General features: G+C 38.4%; 1 protein-coding gene across 4 annotated transcripts in view; it reads right to left on the bottom strand.

Annotated features, from left to right (window-relative positions):
- ASCC1 (activating signal cointegrator 1 complex subunit 1) overlaps nucleotides 1-20,076 on the bottom strand; it is a 122,292-nt gene that overhangs the window by 8,292 nt on the left and 93,924 nt on the right. For all 4 annotated transcript variants that reach the window (XM_069541538.1, XM_069541539.1, XM_060034833.2 and 1 more), the window contains one exon: nucleotides 18,501-18,586. In XM_069541538.1, coding sequence (XP_069397639.1) covers nucleotides 18,501-18,586 — 86 coding nt within the window. The remainder of the gene's footprint in view (nucleotides 1-18,500; nucleotides 18,587-20,076) is intronic.

The following is a 20,076-nucleotide window of genomic DNA, read 5'->3' as shown; positions in this document are numbered from 1 at the left end:
TTCCCAAAGACATACAGATGGCTAAAAGGCACATGAAAAGATGTTCAACAACGTTAATTATCAGGCAAATGCAAATCAAAACAACAATGATATAACACCTCACACTTGTCAGAATGGCCATCATCAAAAAGTCTATAAATAACAAATGTTGGTGAGGATGTGGAGAAAAGGGAACCCCCCTACAAGGGACCCCCTCTACAAGGGAACCCCCCTGTAAACTGGTGCAGCCACTATGGAAAACAGTATGGAGGTTCCTTATAAAACTAAAATAGAGTTACCATATGATCCAGCCATTCCACTCCTGGGTATATATCCCCCCCAAAATTAAAAACACTAATTCAGAAATATACATGTACCTTAATGTTCACAGCAGCATTATTACATCATAGCCAAGATACGGAAGCAAACTCAGTATCTATCAGCAGATGAATGAATAAAGAATGTGGTATATACATATATTTGTTTGTGTGTGTGTGTGTGTGTGTGTGTGTGTGTGTGTGTGTGTGGTATATACAGGACTATTACTGTGCCATAAAAAAGAATGAAATTCTGTTATTTGCAACAATGTGGATGGACCAAGAGAGTATTATGCTTAGTTAAGTAAGTCAGACAGAAAAAGACAAATACTATATGCTATCACTTATATGTAAAATCTAAAAAATAAAAGAAATGAATGCATATAGCAAAACAGAAAGAGACTCACAGATATAGAAAACAAACTAGTGGACACCACTGAGGAGAGGGAAGTGGGGAGGGGCAAGATAGGGGTATGAGATTAAGAGACACAAAATACTATGTATAAAATAGATAAGCAACAAGGATATATTGTACAGCATAGGGAATTACAGCCATTACTTTGAAATAACTTTTTTTTTTTTTTTTGGCTGCACCATGTGGCATGCGGGATCTTAGTTCCCCCACCAGGGATCAAACCCATACACCCTGCAGTGTAAGCATGGAGTCTCAACCACTGGACCACCAGGGAAGTCCTAAAATAACTTTAAATGGAGCATACTCTATAAAAATACTGAATCACTCTGCTGTACACCTGAAACTAATATAATATTGTAAATCAACTGTACAGTTTTTTTTTTAATTTATTTATTTTTGGCTGCGTTGGGTCTTCATTGCCGTGCGCAGGCTTTCTCTAGTTGCAGTGAGCAGGGGCTACTCTTCATTGCGGTGCACGGGCTTCTCATTGCGGTGGCTTCTCTTCTTGCAGAGCACGGGCTTCAGTAGTTGTGGCTCGCGGGCTCTAGAGCGCAGGCTCAGTAGCTGTGGCGCACGCGCTTAGTTGCTCCGTGGCATGTTGGATCCTCCCGGACCAGGGATTGAACCCATGTCCCCTGCATCGGTAGGCAGATTCTTAACCACTGCACCACCAGGGAGGTCCTTATACAATTTTTTAAAAATGTTAAGTCCTATGAAATTTATAGTCATTCCTGGTATGTGCAAGTTAAACTAACCCTTAGTAGGTAATCTGGTACAAATGAAAATAAGTACTGGTGTTCAATTAATGTAAGGATTTAGAAGGATGCAGCGGGTCCTGTTTCTCCCCCAAGAAGGGATGATTTCTATTGTTTTCATGTATGGCAGTTAGACTTCTGAAACCTAAAGTAAACAGGAATGGCAAACGCACGCTACTTTTTCTTCTATAATCTGTTTTACCAACTTCTATTTCTCACAATTACTCCCTGTTTACAGATAAAAGTAACAGTAATAACACTATTTTGTACTTAATAATAATGCTCCCCCACCTACCTCCCTACCAGGGATGGTATGAGGATGAATGGAAGACAGTCTGACAAGCACTTTGAGCTCTTTGGAAGGCACTCCCACAGAAAGCCTTGCTGAGGCTAAATAACACCTGTCATCTAAGGATCTAAAAAGTATCTCACAAAGCCCAGATCATTAACCCTTCAAAAAAATCACTGTGACATAAACCTGAGCTCAGCATTATTATCCCCATTTAAAAGATAAGAAACAGAGACAGGCTAGGACCACTAACATTGTGATATAAATTTAAGAGTTCCTGGGACCTGGCCTAGAACACAGTAGAAGGCCATTTTCACATGGCAGTGTGCATTTGTCTCACAATCTGAATAACAAATCTGTACCAAAGAATGCCAAGTGGGGAAGAAGTCCCATCCTTGGGCTATGCATATGCAATCAGACAGCAAAGGAAGCGTCCACTTGGTTTTGTGGCCAAGAAAGACAAGTAATGTGAAAAAACTATAATCACAGCCCTTGGAAGATTCTAATTGAAAAACAACAAAACAAATAATGGTATATTTCAGAAGCATTCTTCACAAAATTGTACCTCCAGGTACAAAAATGATAAGACTTTAGGTAGTAAACAGAAAGATATGGACAACAGCCTAAAAATATAATAGACTTGAAAACTATCACAGCTCTTCATACGTCATATTGCCAATGTCACTTAGAATTAGGATCACAAGTTTTTTCTTTTCCCACAGGTAAGTTTTGTTGGTTAAAATTCCCCAAACCTAAAAAAATGATTCTGAGTTTCTGCCAAGGTACTAGGCAATTCAAATTCTCAAGCCTTCCCGTACCTTGCATTTTTCTTCTGGCTACGTGAAGATTACTCTTGAAGAGAGCAAATATGAGAGATGTGAAAAGACAAGAAGGAAAATGGTGATCTAACACATCAGGTCAAAAACACCTTCTATCTACTTGAAAACTATTTATACAGGCTGCACTCATATTGATTCTTTCTAAATCGTCACAAAAGAACACAATGGAGCCTATTCACACTAAGGTAAGCCATGTCACTCTACGTATACACAAACATACCCAACTTCACCTGGAAACCAAAGGTAGAAACTTCTTTTCTATTGAAGAGAGAGATCAAAACAGTTCTTAGGGCAAACTAGACTTCAATGCTTTCCTATCAATAACCACATAGCTACTCTCTCCCTCAATTTTTCCACCTTTAAACAGGGACAATACCTTACAAGGATATTCTGCAGTTACAGGAAGATAAATTATCAGATGGAATTTTGAGCTCTATTATTGTCACTCACTAACTATAACATCCAATGCATCATTACAGGACAAAAAGCAGCTTCCTTAAAAGAAAAAAAGAAAAGGTCTAGAAGGAACTCTGATAGCTTACAGTCTCTGCAGTCATCAACTGGTTTCACAGGGCTATATTTTTAAAGAATGGAATAGAAACATCTACTTCAGAATAAAAGACAATGTGATTGTTAGGTGGTTACTATCCTAGAGTCATCTCCAAATACAGCCCTAACTCCGCCTGAGATACCACATCTAATCTGAAACCTCAAACTGCAGTGATCAGTGGTGAGAGAGCCAATAATGATACCTAATATAATAGCCAATAAAAATAGGACATAATGTACTTCCAAAAGGCCGGGGGCACCTCAGATAAAGGGAGCAAGTCAAGGCCAGTCTGTGGGAGGAGTAATTCTTATCATCAATTACCTCTAAAAGGAAAGAGCAAGAAGAATGTAATCAGTGGATCAGCTATGATTTTTCAACCTATCAGCACACCACTCCTGCTTTGGGCATCTCCATTAAAACAGTACCAAAAAGCTTGCATGTCACCAGAGCCCAAGTCTCCCCACTGACTGCAGTGGCATAGGAACATTATCAAGCTGCTCACACAGAATGGGAACGTGAACTTCCCTCTTTGATTCTGCTCTCCCAAACCACCTGCCTCTCTCAGCTGCAGAGAGCACAAGGAATGTTATAGGCCTGACCTGAAGAGGCGCCAGGCAGAAGCCAAACAGCCAGGGAATGAAGGCTTTAACATCTCCTTCAAATAATTACGCAGGGTTGCACTTTTGGATGTTTGCCCTGAGCCTCACTGCTGACGTGAGGATTATCAAGTTTAAGACTCTGCTGGTAAGGCCAAATGACCTATTAGAGAGTGAATTAAAACTGCTATATACAAACAGGATGCCAGGCAGTTCTGCTGAGCACCTCAATACTCAAAATACCAAAGGACTTCCCCTCCCTGCAGAGTCTTTCAGTTTTAAAAAGTAGCAATAAAAAAATGTGGGTGGAAGTAGGAGACAGGAGAGAAGAGGCTGTGCTGACATGGCTGAAGAACCCAGACCTCATCTCAGCACACAGCAGCACGCTCTGCTGGTTTCCACAGCAGCAGGTAGAATTAGCATCAGAGATGGGCTGCTGGGAGTTGAGTTTGCTGCAAAATTTCTTCCAGAAAAAGCCCTGCCTTCAGGCATGGATATTACTGCTTCACCAGGGAAAAACTGCCCCAGGTGGCTGCTGGCTAGCAGGGTCTCTTCAATGCCCTAAGCCTGTGACCACCAACCCTAGGGGCAGATGCCCTTTCAGGACTAATCTAGATAATGTTTCTGCAGATAAATTCTTTCCCTCAGAAGGAGGCTGCTTAATGCTCATTCAAATCTGTTACCACTCTTACTTTCAGTTTGGTCATCTTCCCTCAGGGATTACTCATAATTGTCCCTCAAACAATAGCAACAGGAGGTAAGTGTTTGATCTTTGTATTATATATGAGAAAGGAAGTGCAAGTCAGCAAAAAGGAGCAGAGATGATTTCTGCTCAGCCTGGGGGTCTCTAGGCAAATGGCTTTAGGGAGGCAGGGCACAAAGAGGCTGACTAGTGTGCCAAGTGACAATTCAGAAAAAGAACAGTGAGAAAAGAGGAAAGGTCATCAGGTGCAGCCAACTCCACTCCAACTTTTCCAACAGGAGAACAGCAACAAGAAAAGTTCAAGAGCAAATCAGATGTCCCTTGGCAACATCAGGCACTGGCAAGAGCATATATACATATAAATAAGAGCTGTCCAAAAAATAGCTGTTTGAAATGCTTCCTTGTAAGGTGAGAGACAGGTTGCCACATGTTATCTTAGATTTTCAACTAAGTCACCTCATCTTATTAGACAACGAGACGTGAAATATTTATTTTGTCCTCTGTCAGGACCATAGGAAACCTGCCTTCAGTAGCACCACTGGAACATTATCTATTATGACACACACTTACTTACTTGCCTGTAATCCAGTCCAGATGACCTCCTTCCCCTCTGCAAAGGTGTGGGCTAAATGTCAGACAAAAGGCCCTGGAAGAGGGATAGGGTTATCATCCCCACACACACCACAGGAGTTGCAAGACCTCTACAATTTAACAAACTGGTATCAATGTTTTAACCTACAACTGAGAGCGCAAACTTTGAACTGGAATTCTGGTTTACTTACATCTTGTTTTTCTACTTTTATTTTGTAATAATAATGTTCATCTATGAGCATTAGTTCTAAAACTGTTTCACCATTGAGATATGGGAAAGAGGACATGATTTCTTAAGAAATTGTCACAGCTTCATCACGTGGTGAAGTTCACTCTCACTTCTTTTCTCTTTCCACAATGTCCTCTAACATTTGGAATAACACTTAGACATTGCTGGCACCAAGCCACCTAATCTAATATGGTTTCATTTGGTCTGGTCTCTAAACAATAGGCTGTCTCAAAGAAGACAGTGCCCTGTCACCATCTCTAGGTGCAGATTTATATTTGGTTACTGGTGTGTTTACACTGTAGCTAAAAAACCACAATGGAATATATACATACAATGGAATATTATTCAGTCTTAAAAAGAAAGTAAATCCTGATACATGCTACAATGTGTATGAAACTTGGAAACATTATGTAACTGAAATAAGCCAGAATCAAGGTAAATACTGTATAATTCCACTTATATGTGGTACCTATAGAGCCAAATTCATAGAGACAGAAAGGAGAATTATGGTTGCCAAGGGCAGAGGGGAGGGGAGAATGAAGAGTTACTGTTTAATGGGTACACAGTTTCAACTTGGGATGGTGAAAAAGTTCTGGAGATGGATGGTGGTGATGGTTATACAACAATGTGAACGTGCTTATTAATGACACTGAATTATACACTTAAAGTGGTTAAAATGGTAAATCTATGTTACGTATATTTTACCACAACTTAAAAAAAAAAAAAATAGACCGAAGTGAACCATAATCCAACTCCCTTCACTTGTGAACTACACCCAAAATGATATACTAGACCCCTACAAATGAATATATAAAAGAAATAAATATTCCCCACAATAGTAACAGGCATCTTGTCAAAAGAGTTCATAGGAATGGGATCAGAGGGACCAAACAATCGAATATTTATCCCCATCCCCCACAAATGCACCAAGCACATAGCTTAGTGTTTTATCTTCAGCAGGTATTCAATAAAATACTTTTCATCCTGATAAAAACCAGAAATGATTTTAAGAAAAGTAATTTTAATCTCATAATTCTTTTTTACTCTTATTGTCTTTGCCTATTTCTTGTCTTTGTGTTAGGTTAGACTTTCCAAACCCATCATTCCCTGCCTGAGCAAAGACAAGGCAGGAAGTATCCCAGTACCACTGCAAAGATGAATAACCAATAAACATAAATTCAAAAGAGAGTGAAGGGAGAAAAAAAAAACATCTTGTATGAACAGAGCAACAGACCAGGGAGGGTGCATCTTTCTAGAACAGATGTTGGCTCTGTCAAAAATCAGCCAACTGCTCATTTTCCAGTTTCATTTTAACGATGGTTGTGCCTCACTGACAGTCATATCTTTAGTTGCTCTCATCAGTGTTTTAAGATTTCACTTTCCAGGCAAAGTGACACATAAAACAAATTCAGAGGATAAGTTTTGGTGAAATACTGCTTGGATGTGAATCTTCCCCCTGCCCCCAACCCAATAATCTAAAACAAGATAGTACCAAACCAAACTGAAGCATTTCAAACTGCACTTTTCCTTATATATCTGATGCTCTAAGAAACTGCTCAATCAATCACCTGTCAGAAGTCTTTCAGATTTTTAACATATAATATGTTATTTCTATTACTAGCAAAATATTAAAAGCCCCTAATGATTTCCTGCATCTCCCATTTGCTCAAGTTTTGTTTTGTAATCATCAAGAATGGAGGCAGACTGTGAAAGTGGAAAAGGGGGAAAATGTAGTGGACTGCCTTCTGTTTTCATAGAAAACCTTACAATACTTGTTATTTCTTTAAACCATGAATATGTATAACTTTTGTTTTTAAAAGAATGTAAGTTTCCTGATGGCAGGGACCATGAGAGTCTTGTTCTATTAAAATCCCCAGTGCTCCCCCTGAAGCAGCTGTTCAAAAAGTATCTGTTGGGGGCTTCCCTGGTGGCGCAGTGATTGAGAGTCCGCCTGCCGATGCAGGGGACACGGGTTCGTGCCCCGGTCCAGGAAGATCCCACATGCCGTGGAGCGGCTGGGCCCGTGAGCCATGGCGTCCAGAGCCTGTGCTCCGCAACGGGAGAGGCCACAACAGTGAGAGGCCCGCGTCCGGGGAAAAAAAAAAAAAGTATTTGTTGGGGCTTCCCTGGTGGTGCAATGGTTGGGAGTCTGCCTGCCGATGCAGGGGACGCGGGTTCGTGCCCCGGTCTGGGAGGATCCCATGTGCCGCGGAGCGGCTGGGCCCGTGAGCCATGGCTGATGAGCCTGCGCGTCCGGAGCCCGTGCTCCTCAGTGGGAGAGGCCACAGCAGTGAGAGGCCCGCGCAGCGCAAAAAAAAAGTATTTGTTATTCAAGTAACTGAAGTCACCGTTCTTGAAGCTCTAAATGGCTCCTCATAAGGCACAGCATTAAGATCACAATGCTTGCGATGCCTCCAGGGACTGCAGGCAGGGTCTGGTCCCTGAAACACTCCTCTCCCTGACTCTTCCTCTAGTGCCTCTTTCAGGTGCTCACATGCACATTGTTCCTTCCTGCCTCAGGAAATTTGCACATGCTGTTCCTTCTACCTAAAAAAGCTCTTCACCACCATCACCTAGTTCTCTCCCATAAGTCGGTAGACTTCAGCACAAATGTCACTTCCTCCAGGAGATCCTCCCTGTCTCCTGTCCCCCTCTCTTCACCAGCCTGATGGGGCCACGGTAGGCCTATCCCAGTATCCCCAAGGACCTTGTAGGTTATGTTAAGGCATTTACTCTTCTATCTAGAAAAGAACAGGGAGCCACCAAAGTGTTGCCAGCCAGGAAAGATAATATCCAATAAGCTGGTAGGTCTGGGGTTCAGAGAATTATGAACAGCAGCAAGCAGCTTACTTGGGACACAGATGACCTTTGCTCAACAAACAGTGGCCTCATCCTACCTCCCCAGGATACCTCCAGTAATGCCCTATGGTAGTGTTTTCCAGAATGGGGCATGACTATCACTGGGGGCTCTAGGGATAATTTTATTGGCATATAACTAAATATTTTTCAAAGATTAACGTATTTATTTCAATGGGGATTCAAAAATAAAACTTGCATTCTAAACCCATGGGAAAAAAAGAAGAATGTAGACAGAGCCATATTTTATCACTAACAGGGCAAAGCAAGAGTGGCCGTATTTTGGCAAGATGTCTTGTCACAGGTTCCTTTCTAAATGCCACATTTTTCTGCTACTCATGCTAATTTTATTTATTTTTAAATTTATTTATTTTTATTTATCTTTGGCTGCATTGGGTCTTCGCTGCTCCGCACAGGCTTTCTCTAGTTGCGGCGAGCAGGGGCTACTCTTCGCTGCGGTGCACAGGCTTCTCATTGCTACAGCTTCTCTTGTTGCAGAGCACGGGCTCCAGGCACGTGTGCTTCAGTAGTTGTGGCTCGTGGGCTCTAGAGCACAGGCTCAGTAGTTGTGGTGCACAGGCTTAGCTGCTCCACGGCATGTGGGATCTTCCAGGACCAGGGCTTGAACCCGTGTCCCCTGCACTGGCAGGCGGATTCTTAACCACTGCACCACCAGGGAAGCCTTATTCATGCTAATTTTAAAATTAACACAGGTTTACTTACAAGTTCACTGGTCTTTAGTTTTCATTCAATACTTTTTATTAATACATTCGGTAATAAGGCATAAATGAAAATGCAAAATAAATCACTGTTCATGTTTAAAGTTAATTAGTGCACACCACAGAGAAACAAAATTATTTTTGGATGTATTTTGAAATAAAAGGAATTTAAATGTAAATTCAAGCTCATTATTATTCCTATCAGCTGAACCTTGCTGATGTGAAGTAATAAAGTTGCAGTCAAATTTAACTGAAAAATGAACTTCACTTATTAATGGAGGATTGTGAGTATGCGTTACAGGTATATTTGACTTGGGGCTCTCTTTTCTTGAATTTAGTAAACTAATTCTTAAAAAGAAACATTTGCTAGAAAAGAGTTAAGTAAATGAAAATTCAATAGGACTGACTGCTCTTAACTAAATATTTATGACATAAATAATATATCTTAAAGGTCTATTAAATACAAGCATCATATCTAATCATAAAGCAGAAAGGGCACTGGGTGAAATTAAAAAGTGAACTAAACACTAACCTTTAAGACAGTGGTCAGCAAACTTTATCCATAAAGGGTCAGGTGGTCATATGTTGTTCGTCACAACTACTTAACTTTGGCACTGTGGCACAAAAGCAATCAGTGCATAAACAAATGAGGACAACTGTGTTCCAATAAAATTTTATTTAGAGACCCTGATATTTGAATTGCATATAATTTTTACATGTCATAAATTATTCTTCTTTTAATTTTTTTCAACCATTAAAAAAATATAAACACCATTCATAGTTTGAGGGCCATACAACAAAACAGGGGACAGGCCAAATTTGGTCCTTAGACCATAGCTTACAGGACCCTGCTCTGAGAGTTACAATTTCAAGTAAGGGGCAAAAAATATCCCCTTTGTCAATCAAAATCTTTTTCTTTTCTTCTGCCAAAGGAAGATTCTATAGAAATTTATAGATTTCTGATTTCTACAGAAAAAAGTTTTAGTTAGCCAATCCAGAAAAAGCTTCCTGAATGCTTGCCAGGCACAAAAGACATTGCTAAGCGCTGAGAGGCACGTGAATGGTGTCTGCACAAAGTAAGGAGAGGAGGGTAGGCACTGAGAGGTGAAAGCATGCCATAGACTGGGATGGTCCTTACGGTAACACCTGTACTGGACTTTGAAGAATGAGTAGGATTTGGATAGAACAAGATTGCAGTAAAAGAAAAACAGAGAGATAAGGACAAAACTTTAGGAAGTAGTCATACAAGACAGTGAATTAAAAAAAAAAAAAAAAGTAGAACCAGAAAAAGGAAAAAACTGCCACTAAAGCCAAGAGAAGAGAACATTTGAAAGAGAAAAGGGCTTAAAACTCTCAATGTGGTTACTGGGAAAAAATTAAAGTAGGTTAAGGCACTGGACAAAAGGGGGCTACTGGTGCCTTTTTACAGTGCGGTTTCAGTGTAATGACAGAGCTGACAGATAGGTTTCATGGAATTAAATGGAATAGTTTGAAAAGGATGTTGGTGGGAAGAATGGCTTTAAAGAGAAATGGACTCTATTTTCTTAAATAAAACAAAACAAAAAAACATTCTAGTGAAAGATGCAGCTACCTTATTAGTAGCTTGCTCAATATGAAACATCCTAATCAGGAAGTTGTTCCTTACCTAAAATTCTTACACCCCTTGAAATCAAATGGGCCAAATTTTGTAGTAAGATCAGGAATTAACAGAAGTTACATCTATCCTAAATGCTGGAACAAAACATAGGCATGACTTCAACAAACTTTTCTGGAAGATGGTTATTAAAAAAAAAAAACCCACAACCATAACAAATGGTTAGTGTCCTATTCCCCTCCCAAGAGCATGTCTGTCTTTCCATCTTCTTTTATTTTTTATAATTTTTTACAATGATGTAGTTTCAGTCTTTCAGAAAAGTTACAAAAATAGTAAAGAGAATTCCTGGATACCTTTTTCCCTTCTTTCTTTTTTTTTTATAACCTACTTTAAGAAAAGCATTCTTTCACTGATTTCCTGGGTTTTGTTCTTTGTAATGTGGATACTGCCAACAAACTCTAGACATTCATTTTTAAAAGTGCTGGGGCCTTTTTAAAGTAGTTTAGTTCACGTTGTCCATGATTCACTCACAAGCTGTAGGAAAGAAAAGTGCAATATAGGCTCACTTAACAAAACTGTTTGGAATTCATTTGGCTTCTTTAATCTGTAGGTTGATGTCTTTCATTAGCTCTGGCCCATTCTCTCTTTCCTCTCCTTCTGGGACTCCAATTAAATGTATATTAGATCTTGTCACTCTATCCTGTATGTCTCTTTTTCTCTCATCTGTAATTTTTACCTTCCCCCTCTGCCCATGCAACATGTTGGATAATTTCTTGTGACAATTTCCACTTCACTACTTCCCTCTGCAGCTCTATCTAATTTGCTAACTTGCTGCTAAACCCCATCCATTGAGCTCTTAAGTTCAGTTATTGCATTTTTACAGTTCTAGCATTTCTACTTGGTTCTTTTCAGAACTGCTACATCACTTTTTCTTTGCAATAGTTCCCAATTACCTGATAAAAAAGTTGTTTTAGCCTAAGTCTGATAATTCTAGTATTTCATGTCTTTATGAGTTCTGGATGTCTGTTTGCTTATGGTGAGTGGTTTCCTCATATGCCTAGTTATCTTTGTGTATTGGCTGTTTTGGGGGCAAAAGTTCCTTGGAAGAATATTTTTAGGCAGAGGGTGATAGAACTTTCTTCCAGAAAGGATTTTTCTTTACTATTGCCAAGTACCTGGGAACACTACCAGTCCAGAGGCTCTTTCATCCAAGTTCAAGACTCCAAGGTCTGTTTTCTCCTTTTAGAACCCTAACAGTTAATTTTTGCACTGCCTGAGGATCCTCTTTGTCAGATTTTCCCCTCATATTTTCTATCTCTCCACTTTGCCAGAGATTTCCTTAGCTTTATCTTCCAATCCTTAATTAATATATACATATGTGAGTATATATGTTATTTCTATGAACTCTCTTCTCACAGAAGCCTTTTCCACAACATCTTGCTTTTATTTTCCAAGTGAAATTCTCTAGAAAGTTGTACATTTGCTCCTCTAACAAGCTGCCTATTTTACATGATTGTCAAGAATGATGTGATTGCTTCCAATGCTGTGGATAAAAGCTCTTACAAAATATTAGTATGCCCAAGTGAAGTTAATAAATGTCAACAGTGTATAAGCATAAATAGCTTAAATAGAAAGTGACACCTGCTTAGTGATTTTACTTAAATTAAAATTTCAGGAATTCCCTGGCAGTCCAGTGGTTGGGACTCGGCACTTTCACTGCCAGGGCCCAGGTTCGATCCCCTGATCGGGGAACTAAGATCCCGCAAGCCATGCAGTGCGGCCAAAAAAAAAAAAAAATTCAAGTCATAGAAATATCAGGTAGTAAAAATGACACCATAGCTACGGTGGTAATGAGACATAGCAACTTTTTTCTACATTCAATTTGCTGTTATTCATAGTGATATAATAGTGCAATGGAACATTTAGTGATAGATTTTCAAGGAAAGGCTTTCTGCGAAAGGTGAGTTTTGAAAAAAAAATTCTAAAGAAGAGCCATGTGACTAAGAAGTAATTTTCAAGAACAGTATGTAACATGGCTTAATACTGAATTGGATAATAAAAAACACAATATTTTCGTCCTTCGAAATAATATACTTTCTAAATGCTAGTCTTCCTCTGTAGTCATTAATATCTTTTAAAAAAAAATTACTACCGAGTTCTCAATCTAATCTCTCTTCCCTTGAAAAAATAAATTCATCTTTTCAATATTCTTCTAATACTCTGAAACAAGTAATCATTGAAAACAAGCCTCTTCACTAAGAGTATTTAAGAACTTAATTGTGCCTTTGTTACCTTAGGACAAATAGACCACAGAGTTGGCCAGGGAAGGACATGTGAGGCACATTCTGCTTTTTGACCTTGGTAGTAGTTACAGTGTTCACTTTATGATTATTTGTTTAAAAGTACATATATGTTTTATGAACTTTTACCAAAGAGAATAAATAGTATGTATTTTTAAACAGCTTCCTTTATAGAAACTTCTCTAAGTAAAGAAAACTAAATAAAGCTCTCATTTAAATGCATTCATTCTAACTGTCCTTTTAAAGAACTTTAAGAGGCAGCAATGGAGCAAAGCAAAAATGAATGAAATACTTGAGTTACACTCATTTACATCTTTCAAGAAAAGTCTCAATGTACCTAGCTAGATTTAAAACATATTTTCAGATAAAGTACTATTAAATATTAATATAGTTAAATACTGCCAATTCCCTCTTTCTCTAAATTTAAATATTCTTATATATATAAAAAAATTCATCTCTTTTTTTACTTGCTTTATATGTTCCAGGATTTTTTTTTTTAGCATCTTTATTGGAGTATAATTGCTTTACAATGTTGTGTTAATTTCTACTGTATAACAAAGTGAATCAGCTATGCATATACATATATCCCCATATTCCCTCCCTCTTGCGTCTCCCCCCCACCCTCCTTATCCCACCCCTCTAGGTGGTCACAAAGCACCGAGATGATCTCCCAGTGCTATGCGACTGCGTTCCACTAGCTATCTATTTTACATTTGGTAGTGTATGTATGTCCATGCCACTCTCTCACTTCGTCCAGCTTACCCTTCCCCCCCCCCCCCCGTGTCCTCAAGTCCATTCTCTATGTGTGCGTCTTTATTCCTGTCCTTCCCCTAGGTTCTTCAGAACCTTTTTTTTTTTTAGATTCCATATATATGTGTTAGCATACAGTATTTGTTTTTCTCTTTCTGACTTACTTCACTCTGTATGACAGACTCTAGGTCCATCCACCTCACTACAAATAACTCAATTTCGTTTGTTTTTTATGGCTGAGTAATATTCCATTGTATATATGTGCCACATCTTCTTTAACCATTCATCTGTCGATGGACACTTAGGTTGCTTCCATGTCCGGACTATTGTAAATAGAGCTGCAATGAACATTGTGGTACATGACTCTTTTTGAATTATGGTTTTCTCGGGGTATATGCCCAGTAGTGGGATTGCTGGGTCATATGGTAGTTCTATTTTTAGTTTTTTAAGGAAACTCCATACTGCTCTCCATAGTGGCTGTATAAATGTACATTCCCACCAACAGTGCAAGAGAGTTCCCTTTTCTCCACACCCTCTCCAGCATTTATTGCTCGTAGATTTTTGATGATGGCCATTGTGACTGGTGTGAGGTGATACCTCATTTTAGTTTTGATTTGCATTTCTCTAATGATTAGTGATGTTGAGCATCCTTTCATGTGCTTGTTGGCAATCTGTATATCTTCTTTGGAGAAATGTCTATTTAGGTCTTCTGCCCATCTTTGGATTGGATTGTTTGTTTTTTTGATATTGAGCTGTAAGAGCTGCTTATAAATTTTAGAGATTAATCCTTTGTCAGTTGGTTCATTTGCAAATATTTTCTCCCATTCTGAGGGTTGTCTTTTCATCTTGTTTATGGTTTCCTTTGCTGTGCAAAAGCTTTTAAGTTTCATTATGTCCCATTTGTTTATTTTTATTTCCATTTCTCTAGGAGTTGGGTCAAAAAGGATCTTGCTGTGATTTATGTCAAAGAGTGTTCTTCCTATGTTTTCCTCTAAGAGTTTTATAGTTTCTGGCCTTACATTTAGGTCTTTAATCCATTTTGAGTTTATTTTTGTGTATGGTGTTAGGGAGTGTTCTAATTTCATTCTTCTACATGAAGCTGTCCAGTCTTCCCAGCATCACTTTGTTCCAGGATTTTTAAGTATCTAAAGAAATGGCACTTTCACAGTGTCCTTTGCTTTTGGACCTACAGTACTGGCTATTCCTTCCCAAATATATTATTGTGCCTTTATTTGTACCAAATCATCTCTGGTGAGTACAACCTAGGGCTCTAATGTCTCCTCTTCACTTTGCAGTTAGAAGCTATGCTTTTAAATAGTTACTACTGTACCCCTATTCAATCTGCTGAGAGCACAGTCTTGGAATACTGATTCGATTGCATAAGACCATTTCATAAGTCCCCCAAACAGACTGCCATTAAGACCACTTCTCTCTCCAGAAACTGGCAGTTAATGACCATTCTACTTTTAGCTAGCGAGGGAGCAGTTATTTCCTGCATTACATCTTTAGATCAGCATGATTTCTCCATTTACAAGTTTATCACTGCATTATAGACAAACAAACTACATCTTTGCTCCTATCTGTTAGATGAGAAATGGAAACCCTCTGACAGGACACTATCCTATTAATTTGGCCTAGGTCTTCTTCACTTGTATATCCTCCTTTCAGAGCTATCTGTCAGTCTTCCATAAAAAAATGCTACTACTAAATATATTCCTTTTCTGGTTTGAAAAACACGCGGAATGATTCTTTAGTTGTCAGTTCTTCTTTCAAAGTCTTAGGGTAAGAAAATTCTTATTTTAACTAGGGATAACCAGATACTAGTCTATAATAGCTGCAACAACTCTCAAAAGAACTATACAAAAGAAAAATGTGGCTTCTACCTCCAAGAGTCGGAGTTTTCTTTTCTTATTAAGGCATCCGAAACACATAATACTACACCAAGCCAAAAGGACCAATTCTCTTCATGGAGTAGAATAGCAATTGGCTGTTACTCATTAAATTCTTACAGCAATGAGCAATGACTTGCATTCTCGTTTTGTTTCTCTTTGAATAGCAGATGAAGTTGATTTTTTTCCAAGGCTGCTTCCCATCACCAGCATTCCTGATCCTTGACCTATGTAGCTGTTAATATGCTGTACACATATGCTTGGGATCCTTAGCAATCAATGCAGTTAATCTTTCTGTTTATTCCAAGTCAGTTCCTATCTTGTTAATGAAAGTGATTTTTTTCCCTTTCTAAACATAATAATTATATCTGGTACAAAAACTATGTATAATCCATCAGTTTTTTAAATCTTTTTTTTTTTTTGCAAGGGATTCAGGGGCCATGGGTTCTAATGTTCTAGTTGAGAAAGACTTGTCTTGTAATTCCAAAAAGTGGGCTGCTATAGCTACTTCATAAATACAGTTATTACTGCTTGTGTGTTTGGGGGCTAGTTGTTGGATGCCACATTTTATCTTTATTCTCAAAGAAAAGTTAATTCCTTTGATTAAATGTAAGTGAAAGATTATATTTTCTGGAACTAATGATTAAAAAGTAATATACTGGGGGGACTTCCCTGGTGGCGCAGTGGTTAAGAATCTACCTGCCAATGCAGGGGACATGGGTTTGAGCCCTGGTCCGGGAAGATCCCACATGCTGCAGAGCAACTAAGCCTGTGTGCCACGACTACTGAGGCTGTGCTCTAGAGCCCACGTGTCACAACTACTGAAGCCCACACGCCTAGAGCCCATGCTGCACAACAAGAGAGGCCACTGCAATGAGAAGCCCGTGCACCAGAATGAAACCCAATGCAGCCAAAAATAAATAAATAAGTTTACAAAAAAAAAAGTAATATATTGGAAATTCTATCAAAAGATACTTTGTTACAACTACCTGTGCTCAAAGGTACTTCCCCTCCATTTCATAATTTGCCCCCATCATTTTATATGGTAATTACCTATTAACCAGCTGTATCTCTCAAAGACAGGAAGCTCCTGGAAGGTAAGGACTGTATCATAATGACTTTTATCTATAGGGCACATAGTCTGACAGATGGTATACAGTCAATAAGTATTTCTGTTGGTGTTAGTATTATATTCAACTCAAAAGTCTAATTCTTAATTAGCCAGTTTTAGACTAACTGGCACACCCATTGCCTCAACATTTATGTCTAGTCAGATATTTTCACAATTCAGATAGGCCCAGTTTCAAATATCTACTCATTTCTACCTAAACACTGAGCATCTTTATGGAAGAGAGTAGAGACATTGCTAACTTGTGAGCTTTGAATCTCTTTGTTCTGATTCAGACTCTGCTACTATCTAGCATTAACCTTTGGCAAAACATTTTAACCATATTGGATCTCACACCCTTAGAGAGTAAAATGAGGAACTGGATTAAATAGTTTCCAAGTACCTAGCTGGGCCCAGCTCTAAAATTCCAATTAGGCCTTAACAGTAAGGGTACAACTACTATAGCAAGCTTTCGTCAACACTAGAGGGAGCTACAGCCGTGTCATCACTGGGGTGGGTTAGGAAGATTTCCAAGCCAAGCATCTTTAAATGGAAAACTGACTTTCCAGAATGAGAGAAATTAAATATTCAATGAGAGATCCATACTGTTCATACAGCAACTTCTCAGGCTCCCTGCTGTTACCTCCCTCTTACAGATGTTAAAGCACCTCACACTCCACTTGCATCAACATACCTTTTGGGCTTTAATTCTAATTTCAAAGGAACCAAGTTGGCTTGAGTCATTCCAACAGATTTCTTTCCCCATCCGTCTAGTTTTTTTCTTAATCAAATTAACAATAACAAAAAAGTAAAGTAATTAATGCTATTATTTAAAAAGCCCCAGGAAATGAGCTAGAGGAGGAGAAAGATTCATACAATGAAGCTGTGGCCTGGGAAAATAAGTAAACTGCAACTGAATTCATTAGCAGCTTGCCACTCAAACCAAATCTACAATAGCTACTTTGAAGACAAGAAAATTACTCAAAGAGAGAAAAGGTATCAAGTAAAAGAAGGAATCAACAAAGCCCTGCAAAGCCCCTTCCCCACAAGGCAGGAATGCCTGCCTAAGTGAACGCTGTCATTGCTCTGTTAGGCTCTGCAGTGAGGAGCTTGCAGCTGCTGAACAGTGATGTCATTAATTATACACAATGAGGTCATATTAGGCATTTGGCAACAAAACTGTCAAGTGATAAGATAAGGGAATGGAGGAAGGAAGGAAAAAGAAAAAACATTTTTAAAGCTAGAGCTTATTCTGAAGTTATTATATACATACTCTCCCTCCCAGCTCCAAAAAACACCCATGGCCTTGAAAATGTATGACCTACATCATTATAGAACAAGTAAAATGAAGAATCAAAAACCTCTCCTTTGGTATCAACTTATGTTTCTCTTTGCACAGAGGCACAATGGTATGTTAACCTGATAGAGAGAGCATAAACTGTGGATGTTACAGAATGTGGTCTGTGGTAGAAAGATAAATGCAATCCTAAAGAACCCCTTTTATTTGAATTTCATAGGTTAATTTAACGCTCAGAAGCAAATCCTCAACAGTCAGAAATGGACCACCGAGCTTTTAGTACATGGGCTGTTCCTGAGTAAAAATAGATTATACAGGAACTTTGGAGAGCGACTTTGTGGGTGAAGAGAAAAATCTACTAGAACAAGACAAACTATTCTTTTTCACTTAAAAAAATGCACACTCAGTCCTCCAGAGGTAAAATACAGAGCAAGACTCACAAGGTTAAAATCAACTTATTCCTATGGATCCAAATAGTCACTATACTTGTTTCTTAAATCATCAGTTTCAAGTACTCTAAGAGATACCAACAGCCTTTTAACAAGTCAAAAAAGATTTCTCTTTTAGGACAATGAAAAACAATTTTAACAGTCCTTTCAATCAATAATCCTCATGGGAAATATGAGAAAAATATACTTTACTGTTAAAAGGAGAACCACTTATTGTCCTCCCTTATTTTAGGACACATGCCAAAGGTTTCCAATTCACTCTGCTTCATACTGACCTTCAAAATGTTTCGGCCATCAAATGATTCTCTTTCCTTGAAGGCATATTTGCCATCTGTTGTGTAGAGGTTGTACCTGCCTTCAGCTGTAAATATTCCAAAGACAATGTTAGAAGAGAAGCCTGGGTTATGTATCTGTTTTCTCTTGGACTTCTACAGGGACAACTAGCAAGATCTTCATGTACTACCTGGAAAGTGACATAATATGGAGGGAAATACATCAGGCTATGAGTCAGGAGACCCAGCATCTAGTCTCAGCTCTGTCATCAACTGATATATATTTATTCATTGAACAATGTCCAAGTACTCACTGTATATAAACTACATAACTAACCATATTCTTAGGCAGTTTATGTCTCCTCTATGGACCTCAGTTCCTCATTTACAAAGTTAGAGGTTAAGACAAGGTGATTTCCAAAGGTTCCTTGTAGTCTAAAACCCCGAGATTTTATATAAGCTGCATGCATTTCTAAATACATAAAAATATACAGAAGTTCACACATTAACTAGTCAAAAATGCAGGCAACTATGCTTTGGGTTGATTTAAGGACTTCCCCCTGAATGAGAAAAACCTCTTCAGTTGCAATCAAAGGTATCCTGACATTCTACACAGAAATTTGCAAATCTATGACCTTAGCCTCATCAAAGCTGTATTCTAACTCCTTGCATTAATTTAGCTTGCTTATCCCAAAAGATGTCCTTCAAATGCAGCAGAAAAAAGGATATCAAAGGAAAGGGTAACTGGCAAGTAAAAGCAAAACAATGTATTCTATAGCCTTTTCAAGAGAAAAACACAAGACAGAGAAGAATCCAGGGTATATAAAATTCAAAGCATCTTCAAAAATTATTTATCAGAATATTTTCTGAAATATCAACCCTTTCCTGCCCATCAACAGACACTCAAAAATATTTGTATTTCTACTTTTGAGTATATTCTTTTATTGTATGGAGATTCTTTGATTGTATGGAGATTACCATGTCAGAACTGATAAAATACATCCGAAGTGCTAACTCCATGAACATAATGTATTTTAGCTAGCCCACTGGAATTATACCTGGGTAACTACAGGACTATTTTTCTAATGAGAACTATTCTCTTAATCCAAGATCCCAATCCCATGCATATTTCACAACTTAAAAATAGGTTCCTTGTTAAAAGGAGATGTGAAAATTTAAAGTAAATTCATACTAAGTAAATGTCAATAAAAAAGCAGTAATGAAATCTGAAGATTAAAATGTTTAATGACAGGTGCAAAATCTATAAGTAGCACTAGCCATAAGGGGAATGTAAATCAAAGTCACAATGAGACACCACTTCACACCCCAAATGATGGCAATAATAAAAAAGTAATAACAAGTGCAGATAAAGATGTAGAGGAATTGAGACCCTCATATACTGTCGTCCCCCCTTATTCATGGTTTTGCTTTCCATGGTTTCAGTTACCCATGGTCAACCGAGGTCCAAAAATATTAAATGGAAAATTCCAGAAATAAACAATTCCTAAGTTTTGAATTGTGCACCATTTTGAGTAGCGTGATCTGTCCCACCCAGAAAGTGTCATCTCTTTGTCCAGCG

Source organism: Delphinus delphis, chromosome 16, assembly GCF_949987515.2.
Source record: "Delphinus delphis chromosome 16, mDelDel1.2, whole genome shotgun sequence".
NCBI lineage: Eukaryota > Metazoa > Chordata > Mammalia > Artiodactyla > Delphinidae > Delphinus > Delphinus delphis.
The sequence above is the reverse complement of the archived record's forward strand: the minus strand, read 5'-3'. Positions and strand labels throughout refer to the sequence as shown.